We start from the raw sequence: 21,281 nt of genomic DNA on the forward strand, positions 1-21,281 counted from the left end.
CCAACTCTTGAGCTACTCTTTTACCAACGAATAGGGGGATTGACCGCACATTATAACGCCCCTACGAGCCTGTTTGGTGGGATGGGGATTCGAACTCACGACCCGCAGATTGCGAGTCGAGCGCCCTCACCACCTAGCCATGCCGGGCCATTGTCATACGTACTTACACATATATATATAATAGAAGTTCGAAAAATTATAGTAGGTGTAAAAATGAGAAAAACATTTTTGAATCAATCTGTCTTTCTAATTTCAAAGATAAATAAAAACTTCACAAGATAATTATTTTCTACCCACGAAACTCCTAAGTTGTTCTGTATAGAAGGTGTTTTGTTTTTTGTTAACACACGCCAGACATTCGGTTGTGCGATTCAAACCCACGTTGCAAACCACGCACCGTTTTTACTGTCTTGTTTTAAAAAAAGTGACGAAAGTGTTGTTGTTGTTGTTTTTACATCACACACGTGTTAGAAGACCTTGAAACGCCTCTGAAAATTAATGAGAAAACACGTTATCAGTTAAATTACTCTTCTAGTAATTACAGTCATCCAAGTTGTTGCCCTCGCATAAGATACAAAGAAACAGAAAATAATTTCTACGTCATTGCTATACAAGCGCCATCTGGTGGACATTCGTTAAACTATTTGGAAACTATTAAGTAATCTGTTTTTCCATTTCATTTGTTTATTTCATTTACACCAGATATCATGACCAGACTTTTAAGTACCAGCCATCTAATGTTAACGCGTGTTAATTTTTTTTTTACTTGATTATCCTCTGTTTGTTATCACATAAAATAAAGATACACTGATAAGCCATTTAAATTGTACATGAAATATTGTGAATAGAGACTAAAATATTTCAGCAATACGTGAACAATCTGACACCTGGATGGTTAGAAAAAAGTCAGTTGTCATGCTGACTTCGTTACTATGTGCCGAATACGTACATAAAAGATAAGTGTGATAATAACTCGTTCCTAGTTTTTCAAAATCTAATAAGAACCATGATAATACCCTATAGAAAAGTTTTACTATGTTAAATGATTTAGTGCCATTGGTTTTAATTGTAAAAGGATAATTAAAGAAGTTAACGTGATTTACAATGATGTTGAAAACAAAACTGAAAATATAACAATGATTGTTTCTCTCATTAAGTCTGAGATTCACACCACTAAAATCCGGGTTTCGATACTCGTGTGTGGGCACAGTACAGACAGCCAACAAATAAAGAAAGAAACTTTCCTGTCATTTTTAAGATTAATATAATTTACACCAAAAGATATATAGTCAAATTATCTAAAATATCTTAAAAACGATTTACAAAGATCGCTCAGAACATAATAACAGATATTAATAAAACATACTTAATTCCAGTAATTATATTTCTGTATATAAAAGAGAGCCGGATCGGACATGGCCAGAAGATTAACGTGTCAGGCTGCAGGTCAAAAAGTCCAGAGTTTTAGACGTGATGTCGCTGAACACGGTCCGCAATTTCAGCCATGGGCGTGTTATGAAAATGACAATCAATCCCGTTATTCGGACAAAGCTGGCTGCCCTCCATTCTGGTCAGTAGTTTTAAAATTAGGGACGGCTATAACTTTGTCTCGTTTCTCAATCTGTCTACCTGTAACCTTCGTTAGTAATCGTGTTGGATATGCGAAATTCCATTAACGCTCTGAAAACAACATTATTGGAACATAGTGAGTGTTCGTTTGTTAAACACAAAGCTTCACAATCAGCTGTCTATATTATGCCCAGGGCGGGTATCCATGATTTTTAACGTTATAAACCCTCGGATCCCCCCCCCCCCCCCGAGCCATCTGGGGCGGAACGTAGCGAGTGTGCTGGAATCACACAAACACTAGTACAATAAAACTACATCAGTTGTGATAGTTGAAAAACTAACTCTATCGTCAGCTCTTGTTTATTAGGTTTTTAATGAAATTACAAGCTCTTTAGAAGAGTATAAGTTACAAAACACAAAAACGTGTACAACAGAAATAGTGGATGTTTTAAAAGAAAATACATAATTTAGTAATAAGCTCATGTTTCTCTAAAGCACCACAATGCATTTCTTGCTCAAGAGACTAACGCTGGGCATTAAGCCTAACTGGTAAATCTGTCATTTGAGATTTGTGTGTGTACAATTTGAAACTGACAGTTGGAGATATACAGATAAGGCAATATGAATAACTGTGAAATTATCTTATAATTTTGTTTCGGTCATACTAATGTTATGACAAGTACTTAGCAAACCGTGCACTTCTGTACAAAAAAAAAGGGGGACTTGAATTTTGCATAATTGAGGATACGTTTGAGGACGGTTTCATTTTCAGGACACTGATCTAAAATCGGATAGTGGCCTTGAAAACTGGTTTCACCTGGTCAACATATATCAAAATTATAATCACAAGAAGAACATGTCTCATAAGTTTGTTTGTTTTGAATTTCGCGCAAAGCTACACGAGGGCTATTTGCGCTAGCCGTCCCTAATTTAGCATTGACAGACTAATGTGGCAGACTAGAGGGAAGGCAGCTAGTCATCTCCAACCACCGCCAACTCTTGGGCTACTCTTTTACCAACGAACAGTGAGACTGACCGTCATATTATAACACCCTCGCGGCTGAAAGAACGAGCATGTTTGGTGGGATTCGAACCCGCGATCCACAGATTGCGACTCGAGCGCCCTAACCACCTGGCCATGCTGGGCGTCTCATAAGTAAATAGTTTTATGAAATTTATTTTGAAGCTTTTACAGAAATCGTCAAAATACGTGTAGGTTAGTTTTTTTATACATTTTTGTTACTTAATTTATTTGAATTTTATAATTTGTGGAATAATCTTTGGCTTGGTTAAATATGTATACTGTTATATGTAATATATATATTTTTATTTACTATTTAGTATCACGAGAGTTTCAGTCCCTTGTACGAGGAACCCCTTTTAGAAACCGAATCCTGGTCAAATATGTCTTCAGGAGAGGACACCGAATCGCTTAAAATGGTGCGTCAGATTGATTCTCAGTTCTTGAAGTGTGGAATTTGCCTTAACAAGTACACAAATCCGAAGGTATTAATTCTAGCGCCATCATCGTATTTTGTCATTTTATTCAGGTTTCTATAAGCATTAAACAAATATACAAATCTAAAGGTAGATCAATCATCTTATTCTGTTTTTATATTTGTATAAAGTTTTAAAATAAGGAGCATGACTTAAAAATGATATACATTAAAAGTAGTTCATTAACAGCCACCATATTCAATAAGTTTTTATTTTAATATCATGTTTTGTTTTCTAACTTCTCGTAGATAGAACTATTTGTACAGGATTCATTAAAATTCGAATTAATTGGAAATATACTCTATGTCAGTTTTAGGAACCAGCGAAGCTAGCTTTTCCCTCTTCAGTAGTACTTATTGTTAAAGTACGTGTAATCTCTCGTGGCCTAGTAAATTCCTGTGTTATACTTGCTTGCTGTAAAACGATAATACTTACTCAGATGATATGGCAAAGAATAAAACTGAATTCAAGCTTAGTCTCTCCAAACTGGATGGTCTTTTACACACTTTGTTTACTATTCGTTAGACGATTTTGTATGCCTAATGGCGAATAATTGTAAGTTCATAAGTGTTCAAACTTCAAAACATCAATTACAAGAGAATCGTATAATATTCTCACACTAATTTCTTCAAGTAATGACACAAATAGATGTATATAGGACTCGCAATCTAATAGTTTTTTTGTTTTTTTTTACCCAATAAGTAGTACTGCTGTTTCATAGGCAGCGCTCTTTGTATGAACATTCTAGCTCAGTAGAAATGATGAATAAAATCCATATTAAACTGCTTCTAGCCACTTAAGCCTTTGGTGAATTTTCATTTGCTATTCGTCAAAAAATGTTATTACAGATCCAAACTGATGCTCCAATAACCAGGTTAATTCATAATAGGCAACCATTGTTGTCGCCATGTGGTCTTGCTTGCTCAAGTGGGAATATCGCTCAGAGAAAAATAATAAGGAGACGAGTGTGTGTCTTATAACAACGCCACATCGAGCTATCTGCTGTATCCGCCGAGGGGAACCGAACCCCTGATCTTAGCGTTGTAAACCCAAAGAGTTAGCGCTGTCCCACCGGGGGGTCTCTAAAGAGACGAGCAGAAGACTGAAAAACATATTGTTAATTTAAAATACCTCGTGAAATTCCCCCTTAGATTAATTCCCCTTTTAAGATTATTGACTGTCACATGCATTGACTGTCACATGTAAGCTTCAACTCACATTACACAAACTGTCAAGACACTGCTGAGACATGCTTTCAGGGCTCGAAATAATCAGAGGACGTTTCCACACACAACACCAACACGGTCTCCACGTCCCTCTTTGTTTGTAGTTAAGCACAAAGCTACACAAAGGGCTATCTGTACTCTGCCAAACACGGGTATCTAAACCCGGTTTCTAGCGGTGCAGGTCCACTGACATACCGCTGTGCCACAAGAGGGTTCCACCTCCCTCCCTTGCAGATGTCTGACTGTGAGACCACCTCAATCTTTGACATTCCATGACGAACCAGTTATCTTGAAATATATCACAACACACGAAATAAAGTCGGACAGTATCATTCAGCTGTATGTCACGTTCTCTCGCGAATGAAAGTACTATTGGACATGAATGGTGGTCACATGAAATACTGTTAGCACGTCGGCTATGCGAATGTTATGATCACCGTCCTCTTGTGGAAATAATTTTTGGTGTTGAAATTGCTTTCTTGTCGTCTCATTAACTTAGCTGCCAAGATAACATGACTTTTTGTTTGTTAGTTTTCAAAATTAGAATAGGCCCAATTAACGCGTAATAACAAAAACTAAACGACGAGCAAAACGTAGATGCTATTAATTTTATTGCAATGTTTATTGTCTGTCCACATTTTTTGTTTTCCATATTTTCAAAGACCTGATCTTACCCATATAGTTTTATAGTCATGGATGATATCCTCTGTTGTTTTTATTTCCTCTGTGTTGTGTAATCTGTCATCATTACCGTAAATTGCAACTTTTCTGTCAGAAACAAATACCTGACTCAATCAGAATTTTAGCGCATCGTAATTCAAGATGCTTGAATTGAAAAAATTAGAAACTCAACAGTAACCTGATAGCATTCATGAATGTATATTGCAGTTGTGAATTTTGTAGTAACGTGTGTAAATGGTATTGAACGGAGACTGAATAAACTGAATTGTCTACGTGTTTGATAAAACACAATAGCACAGAAATGTCCTTAACTTTTTCTCTTTATTCTCATGTAATTGACTTTCTGGTTTTTAAAGCAAATATACGATGTGTATGTTTCACATTTTATTTAAAGAAGATTTTCTTATTTAAATAATTATAATTATTTTTTATGCTCCATAGATAGCGGTTTTAAGATTTCGCTTCTTAAATGAACAAAATATTATATCAGTATTTTAACAAATGATAATATTTTTATAGGTTCTCCCCTGCCTACATACCTTTTGCGAGGCGTGTCTTTTAAATTACATTCCAGCAGAAAGCCTAACACTAACTTGTCCTGTCTGTCGACAACAGTCTATACTTCCAGAACAAGGAATACGTGGACTCCAGAATAATTTTTTCATCTTGAAAATGATGGAAATCTTAGACAAGCCCACAGCCTGTCACGGCTGTAACTGCAGAGTTCCGGGAACATTTAAGTGTATTATTTGTAACCAGTTTCTGTGTGATTCATGCACCAGGTTGCATCAAAAAGAAATGTCTACCAGTGGACATCAAGTTCTTTCTTTGAGTGAAATAGTTCTGTTTAAGGAAGAGGGAAAATCTAAGGATCACTTTTCCTTAATGTGTCCAAAACACCAGAGCCAAACTCTGAAATTTTATTGCATCGAATGTGAAACACCTATTTGCGTAACGTGCACAGACATTGAACACGGTGGACATTCTACTACACGCATGCAAGAGGCTGTAGAAGACCAGAAAGCAACCTTAAAAAACCTTGTGGAAAAAGCTTACTCTCAGGTCCCAGACTTCAGAGAATCTTTGGATTCTATCACTGCCCTATCGTATGCTCTTTCTAACAAACAATCTAAGATATCTAAAGACATTTGTTTTACCTTAGATTCTGTCACGGAACTTGTCCAGTTGAAAAAGGCCTTCTTGTTGAAAGAGCTCGATGAATGCCACAGACGAAAACAACAAGTTTTGCAGGAACAGAAGGAATACTTGGAATTGTGTTTAAAAGACCTCACAAATAGCTGTGAGTTTATTGAAAATACTTTAAATTACGGTAGTGACACTGAAATTTTTCTTGTTAACAAACAGATGGCTGAAAAGATTTCTGAATTCTCAGAAATGTCTGTCCAAAATATGCCAGAAGAAAATGACTACATTGTCTTTAAAGGAGCTGACCTGGGAGTCATTAAGAAAACGTTAAACACTTTGGGGAGCATACAGACCAATAGTGCCGTGGCATATGAAACTACAGCTTCGGGAGAAGGGTTAAAACAATGTGTTGTTGGCAAACAAACTCTTGTCAATGTTGTCCCTAAAGATAGGTTTGGAGAGATTGTAAAAGACGGGAATATGCTGTTTGAGACAGATATTAGCTCTTCGGAACTTTCTGTAACTTTGATTCCAGACATACTCGATCAGAAGAATGGTAGTTATGATATTGTATACAGTATATCTAAGGAGGGAGTATACAAACTTACAATTAAATTGTTTGGAAAACACATTAAAGGTAGCCCTTTTGAAGTGAAAGCATTTGTCGAAGAAGAAAGTTCATCTAGTGACCGGCCTACGAGTTCCAAGATACCCAGAACCACTGGTGTCAGACAGCGTAACTCCAGACGTTCATCCACTAATATATCCAGTGAATCCCAGCGCAAAAATAATCTTTTTGACGATGATTTAGTAATGAGAGTGGGTAATAGAGGGCGTGGTAAAGGAGAATTCACTAACCCTCAGGGCGTTTGTTGTACACCAGACAACCGAATTGTGATTGCAGATAGTAACAACCAGTGCATCCAAGTTTTCACCAAGGCAGGTGACTGTAAGCTGCGTTTCGGGGTCAGAGGTCGAAGTCCCGGCCAAATTCAAAGACCAACAGGTGTTGCAGTCACAGCTAACGGCAATTACGTCATAGCAGATTATGAAAATAAACTTCTAAGTATATTTGATCCTAGCGGGAAATATGTAAGCCGTATGGGTGTAGGTAAACTTTTAGGCCCAAAGGGAGTAGCTGTCGATAAAAATGGCCACATCATTGTTGTAGACAACAAAGCAAGTTGTTTATTGATATTTCAGGAAAACGGAAAACTGTTAAATAAATTTGGCACTAGGGGGAGCGGTCCAAATAAGTTTGCTGGACCACACTATGCAGCTATAAACAGTAAAAATCACATCATTGTATCAGACTTTCACAATCACTGCATCAAAATATTTGACTCTGATGGTGAATTTGTCTCCATGTTTGGGTCCAATGGGGAAGGAAACGGACAGTTCAATGCCCCAACAGGTGTCTGTGTCGACAGACAAGACAACATCTTGGTAGCTGACTGGGGAAACAATCGAATTCAGGTATGTTAGATATTGAGGATTTGATTTTAAAAATTCTAGTTGGTTTGTCATTTGTTCACTCACAAACTTTTTAATCTATTATATCTTTAAATCGCAACCTCGTAATTGTCCTATTTGGTTTTTTTACTTTTTCATAAAGATCATAGTAGTGAAAAGCAGATTGTTAGCTTGTTTGTAGTTAAGCGCAGGTCCTGAAAAAACAAAGTCTGACTTTTGCGGTTTGTAAACATTTTTGCTTACAGTCATACCTAACGTAAAATCATTTGTAATATAATGATAAAGCAAAACACGACCGTGATAATAGGAAGCATTTATTAAACATTTTTGTAATCATCAAAATTCCATCATCAGTAATCTGGAGGTACAGAACAAACAAACAATATTTGTAATATGTGATTCAAAAATATACAAGAATCGCATTTAGAAAACATGTAAAAAGTTGTTCATCTTTTAGACAATCTTAGATGTGGTAAAAGCGATTTGTGAAAAATAATAACAACTAAGCTGGTCCACCAATTTATTGACAAGATAATCTTAACTCAAGAGGACAAAGAGATCTTGCGATTTATGAGAAATATTAACAATTAAGAGGTTGTACCAGCTTATGAATAAGATAATTATAACTTAAGTTGATAAAAGATATATTTTATTAATTAAATCATGCTTTTATTTATAAACGAAATGGAAAGTTACAAATAACAAAAGTAGTACGTCATACTAAATTATTAACTTTACATTTTTCACAGATTTTTGACAGTAGTGGGTCGTTTTTGTCTTTTGTCAATACTTATGGAGATCCCTTATACGGTCCGCAAGGGTTAGCTGTGACGTCAGATGGTTGCGTGGTGGTGTCAGATTCCGGAAATCATTCTTTCAAGGTCTACAAGTACTTACAGTAAATCAAGTTTAGCTTAAAGGTAAGACCCTCACATCGATCCTGACTCTCCTCCCAATACAATGATCAATGTTTGTTTGTAGTTAAGCACAAAACTATACAATGGGCTATCTGTGCTCTGCCCACCACGTATATCGAAACCTGGTTTATAGCGTTGTAACTCTGCAGACATACCGCTGTGTCACTGAGGGACACAACGATCGCTAGAAATAATGCATAAAACTCTATCTGAAGGGTTATCTGATTCTGAACTGAAAGCAGCAAGTAAAACAGCCCCCAATTTAATCGAATTTCATCATCACTCTTATAATGCGCCCACTGTCCCAAAATGAGGAGAGCTATTTTTTTATGGCAACGAGACACAAACCATGTATCTTCTGATTTACACTCCGACGCGCTACCGACCATTTCACGCCTAGTTCTTCTCGTTATTAATAGAAGTTGGTGTCAGTTGAGGTCAACTAGCGATATTATTTTGTAATTAACCTGGTCATTTTGTTTCTATGTTCCATCCGGAGTCCGCAGCTAAACAAAATTTAGTTCATGTTCAAAGGTCAAAATATGTTATTAAAAGTGACAATATACATTTTTTCCATTACATCAGTTCAAAGAACAACTGACAGTTGATGTCAGAACAAACCTTTGCTCCCAAGAAAATTTGTTTGTTTGTAATTAAGTGCAAAGCTACACAATGGGCTATCTGTGCTCTGCCCACCACGGGTATTGAAACCCGCTTTCTAGCGTTGTAAGTCCGCAGACATACCGCTGTGCCACTGAGGGGTAAGGGAGAAATGAAACGATAAGAATGGCTTATTTGTTTTCACGAAGACTTCTTTAATTGCAAAATGTGTTACACTGACGTAGAACGATTTGTGCAAAATTGTCCAGGGTTTTATTTACTCAGTGTGTGTGCGTGTGTATAAGTGCATTAATATCTGAAGATCAGTGATCACTGATGTGAATTCATCAGTTGCATCATATAGTTTCATTTGCATTTTTATTAATGTAGTTTAAATGGCATTCAGTGCAGGTGAACTTTCTCCAAGCATTATGCATTTCCATTGTTGTTGTATCATATGAAAGTTAATTTAACTTAATAAAATAATAATAATAACTTCTAAAATTTGCTCTTGAAACACGGTTTGGAAAGCACATTTACGAAATGATTATTAATTTGTTGATTTTATTTCTTTTATTGAGTCAAAACAAGCAAATAAAAAATGTTGGGCGTCCTATCCACTTTTAACTCGAATTGGAGTGGATCAAATTTTGAGCTGCAAATTTGATTGGAAAAACTATTATAGAAGTGCGCGTATGTCTTAGTTTGTGTAGGGCAACGGAGAAGCTGCCTATTATCATGATTCGAAGAGATATAAGCTGAAATTAGATACCAAAATCCCATACCATAACCAGGTGAAAACTGTAGTTTCAAACAGTAGAATGTTCACCACGTTATCGAAACTCTAGGTGTTAAGTTTAGTTGGAAAGCTGAAGAACTTCAAACTCCCGTCCTTAACGTAAGAGGGTGTATATTTAAAAACTACCGAGTCGTCTTTCACATCTTAAATTAAATATATCTCCACTAGGAGACAATCTGCCTTAACCTGATGATAACTGATTTGTTCTAAACTGTTAGTTCTCAACTGGTCATGGTGTGGATTTTTATCACAATTTACCCCATTAAAATGCGAAGAAACCTAAAGTACTAAATGTGATACAAAAAACTCGAATTCTCTTTCAAAATGGAAAAAATATATATACAAGTATGTATACATGTGAGAACGTTTATTTTTTAAATAAAGCACATACAGTTCTTCATAAAAAATGGTATTTCGACTTTAATAGCTCTTTTATGATCAGTGCAATGTAATCATTTTAACGAGGGTAATATTAAAAATCTAATAAAAAATTTAATTAAGAGTTGAAAGTTAAAATGTCAATAGAATATGAGTAATATGATGAAAAAAAGTCTGTGTTTTTTTTATTTGATTGTGCTAATACAACTTTAAAATTTTTTTCTTCCAGGACTGTCCACCTATACTTAAAATGTTTCCACTTTCCTCATTGAGAAGCCATCATTCGCAGAAGAAGAAAAAACCCTCCCTCTGCATTCAAGACTACACACAGCTTCATTATTTACTGAAATAAATTTGTTCTTAATATATATATAGTAATTTTGAAACTTTCTTGGATGTCGTTTTGTTTGGACTTGTGTTCAATCCTTTCCTTAGAGTATAACGAACAACTAGTGTCATCTTATGGTGAACAAGCTAATTTGTGGATCAGTTAAACTTGCAGATAGTTAAATCAACTTCCAGCCTACGTAAAGCCAACTAGAAATTTGTGATAACAACATATTGACGTTCAACGAATTTTCCGTGAACAATAGATAAATCTAGTAGACTTAGGGACAGATTATAATTTCATAATTGTTAAATTACTATGAACCATCAAACTTTATGCCATCAGCAAACATCAAGTTCAACTGTCATGATTAGCTTTATTACATGCGTTAAGCAAACCTAAACTCAAATTTAGTTAAACAGTTGAATATTACTGTAGTATGCTTTAAACAGATGACTTTTATTATTAGTCTCTTCTTTTTTTTACCTGAAACGCCTGTAAATTTTGTGAATAAACGTGCAGCTGTTTATGGTTAATATTACATGGCTCTGTATCGTATTATTGGAACAGTACTTTTCGTCTTGGCTTTCAGACCACGTTGAAATACGACTGCCTAACATCAGAACGTATACTTTACGTTTCTGGTATTTCATAACGACAGTACAGTCAAATTAAACGTATTATATGTAATGCGTACTTTATTCACTACTTAATAGTCGGGAACTATTTTAAAGTAAATTATATTCATTATTTAAAACAAAATTTAAAAAACAAAGATTCCTGATAACTGTTTGTTTTTAATTTATTTATTTTTAGGAATCAAGCTTTGAGCGGAATCGGCTCCAAGATACAATTCATTTTGGAAATGAATAAAACATATTTATGTATTTTAGTGTTTATTAAAGAGGGCGCAGGATTTAAGACTAAATTGTATTATAAGTCTACTATAATTCCTAAGAGATTTTTTTTTTCTTCTATTTTAAACCTGGAAGTTCAAGAACAGAGATTAGACTAACTAAGGTTTTATGTTAAAGGTTGTCATTGTCTAATCAGTGTAAGAAAGGAGTTTTAGTTTAGCCAGAAATAGAAATAATAAAAAGGCTCATACTGAATGTAAAAAACGAAAGATTCCTTTAGTTATTACTCATTATTCTGTAGTTAGTCCAAACAGTAAAAAAAAATAAACAAATATTCTCTTAGAAAGACAACCAAACAAACTGTATACAAATTTTAAATCAAAAACATATCAGTTGGAGAAAAGTATTTCCGTGTATTTGTATTAAAAAAAGAAAAAAGAGAAAAAAAGCGGTTATATTCAATGTGATATATATATATTTCAACCTGCTGGAGCTTAATTGAAGTATACAGTTACGTGAATCTAGTAAAAATATACAAGTTAATATTACCCCATGAATTGGACGTCGCACGAAAAGGGTATGTTAATTACAAGTGCGGACAATGGACAAAATTTAACATACTGTGAGTAACGAAACACCAAAGTAACAAGGGTTATTATTTAGGATTCAGTAACAGTGCAAACAAAGTAACAATTCTAGAGAGGGAGGAAGAGGTCTACGCTGAACCTGACCCTCCCTGGTCCAAAACATGGATAATAAAAAATAGTAAGATACATAGAAATAAATGTGGTAAACTTCGTTAATGCTACATTTTCACTTTTTTAAATAAAATTGTCGTGCGATAATCACGTTTAACCTCCTATCATCTTATGTATTTCCAAGTTATGTCTAATCTTAAGATTATGAGTTATTAATAATTAAGTACAGACGTACAACTTTAAAAGCCTTTTCCTCCTCCAAACAGTAAAGAAATATCATCAGGTGAATCTTGAAAGAGCTGTATGCTAAAGCAAATAGAAATGTTGTCACTATATTTAAATTACTTACAAATCATTTTATCACGAGGTTAATTTGAAAGTTCAACCAGAAATAATGTCACCGTATACTAACAACTTATGAACCATTTTAATTATATGGTTGATATCTTCGGGCAAACATAAACATTATCAATCTTGAAAAATATAATCATTAACAATATATATATATATATATTTGTCCTAATCTTTTGTTGGTATCGACAGAAGCCAATTAAAACTTGCTATTTTTCTCCAAGTAAACTGCTGTTGACACATCCATCAGAAGTTCTAATCAGACCCCAAATAATTTACACATGGATTAATTGAAACAATTTTACAGAATTGTTATTAGAGCAAAGTTGTCAGTATAAAGATCGTTATCAAATACAAAGCCTAAAAAAATAGTCCTTTTACTGTATACTAAAATCAAGTGTTCAATTTCATGATTTACAAACTAATATTGCAATATCATTTTACTTTGTCTTCTGTTATAATACGATGAGTAAAAAATTAAAAATATAGACCTGCAAGTTTATTTATTTCTTACACGAAGTCCTTACATATTGCATTGTGAACAGGTGTATCACGAGTCCATAACTTGTACAAAGTTAAGCTTCTAAATGAGGTAGCATCACATGGAATTTTCTTGTTTTATTACGACGGAGCATTTTGTTATAATTCATATATGGCTTCTGAATTTTATAACAAAATAGGTATACTATTTCTAACATAATAATAAAGTTAAAGCTATCGCATGCAATAACAATACCTATAACATTAGGTACAAATACATTTCATAGATGCCCACAAATAAAATAAAACAAACAGCTCATCACAGGTATACAAATATTAAATTTTTATTTAAATCCAACCATATAAAAAGAATTATTTTACATCAAAACAAGGTGTGCACAAAGCCTAATCTAATGACAAGGCATGTTTTTTTTTGCATAAAAGTGTTTAATAGTTTGGGGCTGAAGAGAAGTATTAACATAAAGATATAAACAACCTATTTCTTTTCCACTTTCTCTTATTAACAGTCCAATGTCGGCCATAAGAAAGAAGCAATACAGATTTTTAAAAATCTTTCCTGATATTTCCAGTCCAGAGTGTAGTAATCTTCAAAGATTTGATTGTTGATGGATAACAAAAAAAATCTTTCCTGATATCTCCAGTCCAGAGTGTAGTAACCTTCAAAGATCTGATTGTTGATGGATAACAAAAAAATCTTTCCTGATATCTCCAGTCCAGAGTGTAGTAACCTTCAAAGATTTGATTGTTGATGGATAACAAAAAATCATTTGTGGTGTTCTGTATCACATTTTTCTATCCAATGTAACACAAAATGTGTTGCTAAACACAGAAAGAAACAAGACTGGGAAATATGAGAGTATCCAGTATATAATAGTACCTACAATAAAAATTGATAATGGAGAAAATTTAAAACTTTTGACTGACTAAAACGTTTCTGGATGACATAAATGCTCAACTCCTTACATTTTAGAAGGATCTTTATAAAGTGGCCAACTACACAGAAAAAGTTATTACAAGGCTTTCGATTTTTTCTTGATCAGTTCAGTTAAAAAGGACTTCTTTCGTCTCCCTTTTCTTTCATTTTCTTCAGTAGTTGAATTAGAATCTGTGGAGTTTTCCTCATCTAATATGGCAGCACTTGTTACATTTTTTTTCACGGCTCCAGACTTTTTTCGTCTGCTGAGAGAACCTTGTTTGTCTCCATCGCTAATATGATGTGGCATGATGTTTGTAGGAAGTGTATTATGCTGACGTCCATTTATAACAGTTTCAGAAAGAGTGAGTCTGTTTAAGACACAGGGAGCCTCGTGCGAAGAAATAAGATGTGTGTCCTGACTTAAACTTTTTACCATCTTCCTTGGCAGTTTATTTGCTGGAGTTGAAGGAAATAGTTGGACATCTTGTTGGCTAAAACTGAAAAAATGAAATTACATTTCAAATAAACATATGGATATGACATTAAACTTTCCATTATACATATTATAAAAACATTAGTTCAATACCACATTTTAGCAGTTACTTAAATTAAAATCATGCCAACGAAATAAACCTTAAGTGCTTTAAAATAACATATTTTCACAACAATAAACTGAAACTTGATAAACTTAAAAGCAGATGTAATTGTTCACCTTAAAACTTTAGCAAAATACTACAACCACAGCTGTCCAATTCTTTTAAAATCAGTTATCTTTTACATCATAAAAGACATAAAAGAAACTGAATAAGTAAACAGTCTATTTTTATCTACAGTTTTTCTAACTGCTCATTAAATGATGATTTTTTCCAATATAATGAGTACTGAAGAACGTGTTTTAGGTTTTATTTCCTAATTTCATTAAAATACCAAACCTTCGATAGTGGTTTATACAATATTACCTAGGTGTAGTTAATTCATCTCAAAATTGAGATCAACAGGAATAAAGTTAAAAGGAATTCAATATCTTACTTCTCCATTTTCTTTAATACCTCTTAACAGGTCAATCCATTTAATCAATGCCATATTAAAAAAAAATGATATTTACTATAATGCTGAATTTACTCTGTGTATCTTCACAAAATTTGGAAAGCTTTTAGTAAATGTGAAAAGTCTTGTATGCAAGAAAATCAGAATTTCTCATAAAATTACTTTTACAAAACATTTGTCTGTGAATTTAATGAATCACTCTGACTATGAATAGCCGGAGTGCAAGGCGATTTTCATGTTAAAATAAAACCGAAATGTAAAAACTTAAACAAAAACTTTAAGTTTACCATATATTCCAGGATTAGTTGGTCAAATATTTAACATTTTTATGAAAAAAAACAAAAGATTTATCCCATATTTCAAGTTATAAATAAGGTACAGGAAATGTTTGGAAATACCAAAGATAAAATGGATATAACAAAAAAGGTAAGTATTTATAAAATAGAACGTCAATGTGATAATATTTATATTGGTCAAACAAAAAGAAACTTAAAATGCAAATTACAGGAACATAAAAGAAACAAAAAAAATTCAGCTAGAGCAGATCATGTACAAACAACACAACACACAATGCTACGAGACAAAACTATAATCTTAGCTCAACCTTATAATATTACAGCTTTAAATATCTGAGAATCATTGGAAATATCAAAGATTAAAAAAGAAAAAGGAGTATTAAACCAAGATGCAGGGTCATCAAGTCGCTTAACTGATATATAGCATGGCATATTGTAAACACCGACCAGCAATTTATGTAAATAATTCTGAAACACAATACCTCATGACATGCAGAAAGTTCAAATATTAAATTGTCTTGTAAATAACTCCACTAGGAGATTAGTTTGTGTAATTAAATATTTGGAGATTAGTTTGTGTTGGTACGTGTGATTAGATACTTGGAGATTAGTTTGTGTTGGTGTGAAACTAATCTCCAAATATCTAATTACAGTGTTGGTGTGTGTAATTAGATATTTGGAAATTAGTTTGTGTTGGTGTGTGTGTAATTAGATATTTGGAGATTAGTTTGTGTGTAATTAGATATTTGGAGATTAGTTTGTGTGTAATTAGATATTTGGAGATTAGTTTGTGTGTAATTAGATATTTGGAGATTAGTTTGTGTTGGTGTGTGTGTAATTAGATATTTGGAAATTAGTTTGTGTTGGTGTGTGTGTAATTAGATATTTGGCCTCAGTTTATTTTTGCAATCGTGTTTTTAACATGTTCCAGACAGGAAAATAAATTTTTTTAACCTATCTATTGCCTTTAGAAAGCCAGTTAAATCTTAGTTCTATTAGGATAATTCTATTCTATTGCTTTAAACATGTTTTGTGCTTTAAACTGTATATTTCAAAGCTCTAAGAATTTTTAATTGAAGAACTAACTTAGTGGAAAAAGAGAGGCCTAGCTCAGATATGGTTTGCACTGTCAAAGATTACTTGAGTCGCATACTTCGCTCCTGGAGTTTATGCTATGTGGCTAATTAACTTCCATTACATTTGTTGTTAATAAATAGATAGGCACTAAGTAGAACAACAAAATCATGAATTTACGGAAAACAGAACTGAAAAGGTTAACAGCTAAAACAAAATAAATTATGTATCAAAAAGAAGGAAAAAAAAGGTACTGTTTATCTTATTTCATATTTTTCAGTTTATCATTTCACTGTACATTTATCATGACTGGTGATTTCACTATAGTTAGTGTTAGGGTAGACAAAATATTACATGAAACATACTTTGTTTTTGTAAATATATATATTTTTATCTGCTACAGAATCTTGTATATAACAACCTATTCTTTTTATTGGTTATAAATAATCCAATAGTAAATGTCAGAGATTCCTGACATTTTTTTGAAAGACAAAATAAGACAGGGGTATTGGCATGTGAGTTTGAAAATAACATAGGTGGTATTGGCATGTGGGTTTGATTTTTTATTACGTACCTCAGCAAAGCAAGAAAAGATAGAAGTTAATATTCTCGCTTGCCAATATCTTCTATGCAAATGTCTAATTGATGGTATACTCAAATCCCATAGAGTATAAAGAAAATCCAAAATATGCAATTCAGGGTATAGATGTCACGAGATATAGAGAAGTGAAGAATGGGAATCAATCTAAGTATTTCCTTTTGAAGTTAAAACACAGATAATATACAACTTTGAGTTATAAATTAAATTTTGATTCCAAGCTTACTGACATACATTGATAATAAAGTTGCTTAACTAAATTTTTAATGTAACTCTGTAATAAGGTTGTGACGTGCACACTTTGACCCTCTTGTATGAATATTGTTAACCAAATAACTGTCTGATTCCATATTCTATGAAGACTTTGAATGAAAACTGCCAAATGATAACACTTTAGGTTTGTTATGAATTTCGTGCAAAGCTACACAAGGGCTATCTGCACTAGCCATCCCTAAATTAGCAGTGTAAGACTACAGGGATAGCAGCTAGTCATCACCATCCACCGCCAACCCTTGGGCTACTCTTTTACCAATGAATAGTGGGATTGACCCATGGCTGAAAGGACGAGCAGGTTTGGTGTGACGGAGATTCGAACCTGTGACCCGCAGATTGTGAGTCGAGTGCCCTAACAACCTGGCCATGCTGGCAGCACTATAGAGAATGAGAAAGTGTACTCTACGATTCACATTAACTAGGTCAATGTATAAAATGAAGAAAAAATATAACATTATTCACTCTTCAGTTACCTTTCTCCTACAATAAATTGTGGATTTCCACCTTCAGCAGACACTGTACAAGGAGCCAATGATGAGGCTATACTGCCATCTAACGATTCAACATCTTCCTCATAGCCTTCCTCGTCTTCCTCATGTTCTGATGAGGAATCTTGTTGGTGGAATGAAGTATTAGGAACATTAGTAGGTGACATACTTTCTGTTTTTAAGGACAGAGAACTAGGTGCAGATTTGTGGAGCTCCGAGGCTGCTGCTGTGACAGCTAATAATGAAGGCTGAATAACTACACTCTCCTTTCGTCCATCAGGCCCAAACAATAGTCGTGGGAAAGCTGGAACTGAACATGCAGGGATGGAGCCTAAATGGGGTAAAACAAACTTTGCACAATAATGTAAACTATACAGTATATGATTCTGTTTCGGTAATTATAAAATGTTGAAAACTATACTACTCTTCATGAATACATCTTCAAAACATTTGATATTCAAATCAATAATGCTGGCAATCAATAAAATTTTACTAATTTCAAGATAAACAACGAATATTGACAAATAAATTCTCAAAGTATTTCACTGTAGTTAACACGAGGAAAACATACCCTTAAAATATATTTTACCTTATGAATTATAAAATTATAGTTTTATACATGTTACGACACAAAATCACTACATGCAACAACCTCCAAGAGCACAGTAAATCTGCTCAACAGTTAAAGAAAAAAAAAGATAGAAATACACAGGTAATTATTAATTAATACAAAAAGAAAAGCATCAACTAGACAATTTAAATTATTTTATGCTTGTTCTTTCTGATTATGTTTCTATAACCTATTATTTATTTGAATACATTCTTCACCAAATTTTCTATAAATATTTATAAACGTTCTCACCCTTCCTATGCATTACAGTTGGTTGAATTGTCGTTGCCTGACTGACAAGGCAAGGGCTGCTATGTTCAGTGTTAAGAGCACCAGTAGAATAGTCAAGCACACTATGCTCACTATAGCCACACATAGTGAATCGGGGTACAGGGGCAAGAAAAGTGGAGACAGAGCTGTGCACTAGATAATGAACTACGTGAAGCACGAGAAACAGTCGAAATCATCACACAGTTAGTATACCAAAAGAATTAGCAATTAAAAGAAAATTAGTAACAAGAAACAATTCAGCTCATAGTACATAAAAGAATGTGTTAAAAGGTGGAATTTGGAAGCATAGACTTGTTTAAAAAAAGCTGATAAAAAAGAAAGAAACGTGACACACAGAGTTACCTCATGATAGAGAGTGATTAATATAAAAATAAAAAACATATCATTTAAATGTAAAAAAAAAATGCTTAGAATGTTTTAAACATGATTCCCAAAGTGAATTTTGATCAAAGTTTGAATATTTATTTAGCTTTGAGGAAAAAATACTTAGTAAGTGTACATAAAAATCATACTAACCTGCACCACCAAGTCCAGCACTACCATAAATAGGGGGACTACTATCTTCTAACAAAGTTGCTTCACTCCCACTACGGGTTAAACTTCCTTCTACAGGTAAAAACACAAATGTAAGTACTATTGCCTTGTCTCTCACTAGATAAATACAAAAAGCAATTAATACAAATTTATGAGAACATAATTTAACAACTGAGAACAGAATTTTAAGTATATTATGTTTACTGTTTGACATCTTTACAGGACGTGGTGTCTTGCAAAGAAAATTTGTAGTCTAATAACAATGAGCAATGTACTTTAAAATGTAGTTTTTACCGTAATATCTTGACATAAACAGTGTTTTGTAAATACGATTTTAACTTTAATATTTATGATTCTTACTGTAATATTTTTAGAAGAGTGGTGTCTTGTGAATATTATTTTTACTTTAACATCTTTACAAGTGATGTTTTGTAAATATCATTATCTTTATACATTTACATGAGTGATGTCTTGTAATTAAAAATAGCAGGGAAGATACTTTCATCAACAATTGTTGTTAACCTACCAGGGAAAAAAAAACTACTCTCTCTCTCTCAATAATCCTGTTTGAAATAATGTCATCAGAAAAAGCAGAGACATGTATATTATTAGACCATAGTCAAATTTTCCTTTGTGAGTTTTGTGAATGTTTATCCAAATCCAGATGATTAATTAGAGAATTATAGGTAAACTGAAAAAAAAAACAACACGTATTTCAAATCTTATAACATATTCTACCTGGAGAATAGGCCTTCCCCAAGCTACTACTAGATGTACCTTGTAGCAACAACTGTAAATTTCTTAATCCAGGGTTATATACAATAGGAAAGTTACAGAGTAGTTCAATCTGTCTCCAGCGATGTAATCGTTCTTGAAGGTCTTGAGTTACTTCCGATAGAGCCGATCTTTGACAGAACAAAGGGGGTTAGAAAAGGTAAAACATCAACATTCATGTATAATAAAAACAAATTTCCTAATACAGAATGTGCCTGCAATGTAGCTCATGAATCTAGGCCATGTAAAATAATGGTTTTGTAATTTTCTTTTCACACTTGAAAAATATTTATTTGGAATAAATTACAAAGTACCATTTAGAAAAGTATAAAATATTATACGATATTAAAATAATATTACATAGAATTAGATTAAGTTAACGGACAATATTACAATGTATCGGAAATCGAACAAAACAAAGGATAATTTAGCTAGAATTTTCATAATTCTGTTACAGCATCATTATCATAATGAAAAAAAATGTTTTAATGTTACAAACTGCTTGGTGAAGCAATACAATGCTTTGATGCTCTTGCTTGAATCTCTGTTGTTCTGTGGGTTAGTGGCATAACAAGGTTCTGAAAGACCCCTCTATCAAGTAACCCCCTTTCTCCACAACTGCACAGCTCCAAAAATTTCCTATCATGCTAAAGAAAGATTATGCTGAGTAACTTTCATAAGTTTACCAAATGGATAAAAATGGTTGTCTCTATGGAACAGTGCTAGAACTGTCGGATCTAACAAACAAAAGTAGGAGTAAATACTGTACGTGTTTTAAGTTCATAACGTCATTAGGGCCATTGCTAATTCCTCACACAGAATTGCCCAATCTTCCAATTTAAATTCATAATGTGTATAAATTAAAGATAAAAAAGAATTACTTAACTATGTCTTATTTTAACATTCCATATTTTATTGGCCAAGCTTGCAATTTCTCTCTTCAAAATCAACTTACCTCCATAAACATTAATATACAATATTGTTAGAATAGTTTTCCAATGGTAGTAATTCTTACATCATTGTTGTTGTAATGACAGAGGACGTGTCATTGTATTTCTAAAAAACTGTTCAGCTCTATTTTCTGCAATCATTTTTAAAAGTTTTTTTTTATTATAACAGTTAGCTAAAACGGTCTTCAAAAGAGAAGTGGAAAACTTGCTCAACACATAAAATAATATTGATTTAGTATTTGTTTTCTCACTGGCAAATCTTTATTATTATTTTTTTCCTTTTTGTATAAGTCATTCATAATTTTTAGTTAGCCCATCTCAGCTCTAGGAAGACTGCTCTATTGGTATATCACTGGTGTGGGCAGCTTACATGGATATCTTGGAAACTGTCAAACCCAAAAATGAAATG

General features: G+C 33.3%; 2 protein-coding genes across 3 annotated transcripts in view; one reads left to right on the top strand and one right to left on the bottom strand.

Annotated features, from left to right (window-relative positions):
• Nucleotides 1-11,152, top strand: part of LOC106460908 (tripartite motif-containing protein 2-like) — a 30,412-nt gene extending 19,260 nt beyond the window's left edge. For both annotated transcript variants that reach the window (XM_013920668.2, XM_022388005.1), the window contains exons 2-5: nucleotides 2,911-3,075; nucleotides 5,493-7,595; nucleotides 8,342-8,512; nucleotides 10,516-11,152. In XM_013920668.2, coding sequence (XP_013776122.1) covers nucleotides 2,974-3,075; nucleotides 5,493-7,595; nucleotides 8,342-8,494 — 2,358 coding nt within the window. In that variant the 5' untranslated portion in view covers nucleotides 2,911-2,973 and the 3' untranslated portion in view covers nucleotides 8,495-8,512; nucleotides 10,516-11,152. The remainder of the gene's footprint in view (nucleotides 1-2,910; nucleotides 3,076-5,492; nucleotides 7,596-8,341; nucleotides 8,513-10,515) is intronic.
• A 2,167-nt stretch (nucleotides 11,153-13,319) lies between these two features.
• LOC106461002 (stromal interaction molecule homolog) overlaps nucleotides 13,320-21,281 on the bottom strand; it is a 63,884-nt gene continuing 55,922 nt past the window's right edge. The window contains exons 11-15 of the mRNA XM_022388024.1: nucleotides 19,887-20,053; nucleotides 19,131-19,220; nucleotides 18,576-18,758; nucleotides 17,699-18,044; nucleotides 13,320-14,434 (exon numbers count right to left, since the gene is read on the bottom strand). Coding sequence (XP_022243732.1) covers nucleotides 14,032-14,434; nucleotides 17,699-18,044; nucleotides 18,576-18,758; nucleotides 19,131-19,220; nucleotides 19,887-20,053 — 1,189 coding nt within the window. The 3' untranslated portion in view covers nucleotides 13,320-14,031. The remainder of the gene's footprint in view (nucleotides 14,435-17,698; nucleotides 18,045-18,575; nucleotides 18,759-19,130; nucleotides 19,221-19,886; nucleotides 20,054-21,281) is intronic.

Source organism: Limulus polyphemus, unplaced genomic scaffold (genome assembly GCF_000517525.1).
Source record: "Limulus polyphemus unplaced genomic scaffold, Limulus_polyphemus-2.1.2 Scaffold36, whole genome shotgun sequence".
Lineage (NCBI taxonomy): Eukaryota > Metazoa > Arthropoda > Merostomata > Xiphosura > Limulidae > Limulus > Limulus polyphemus.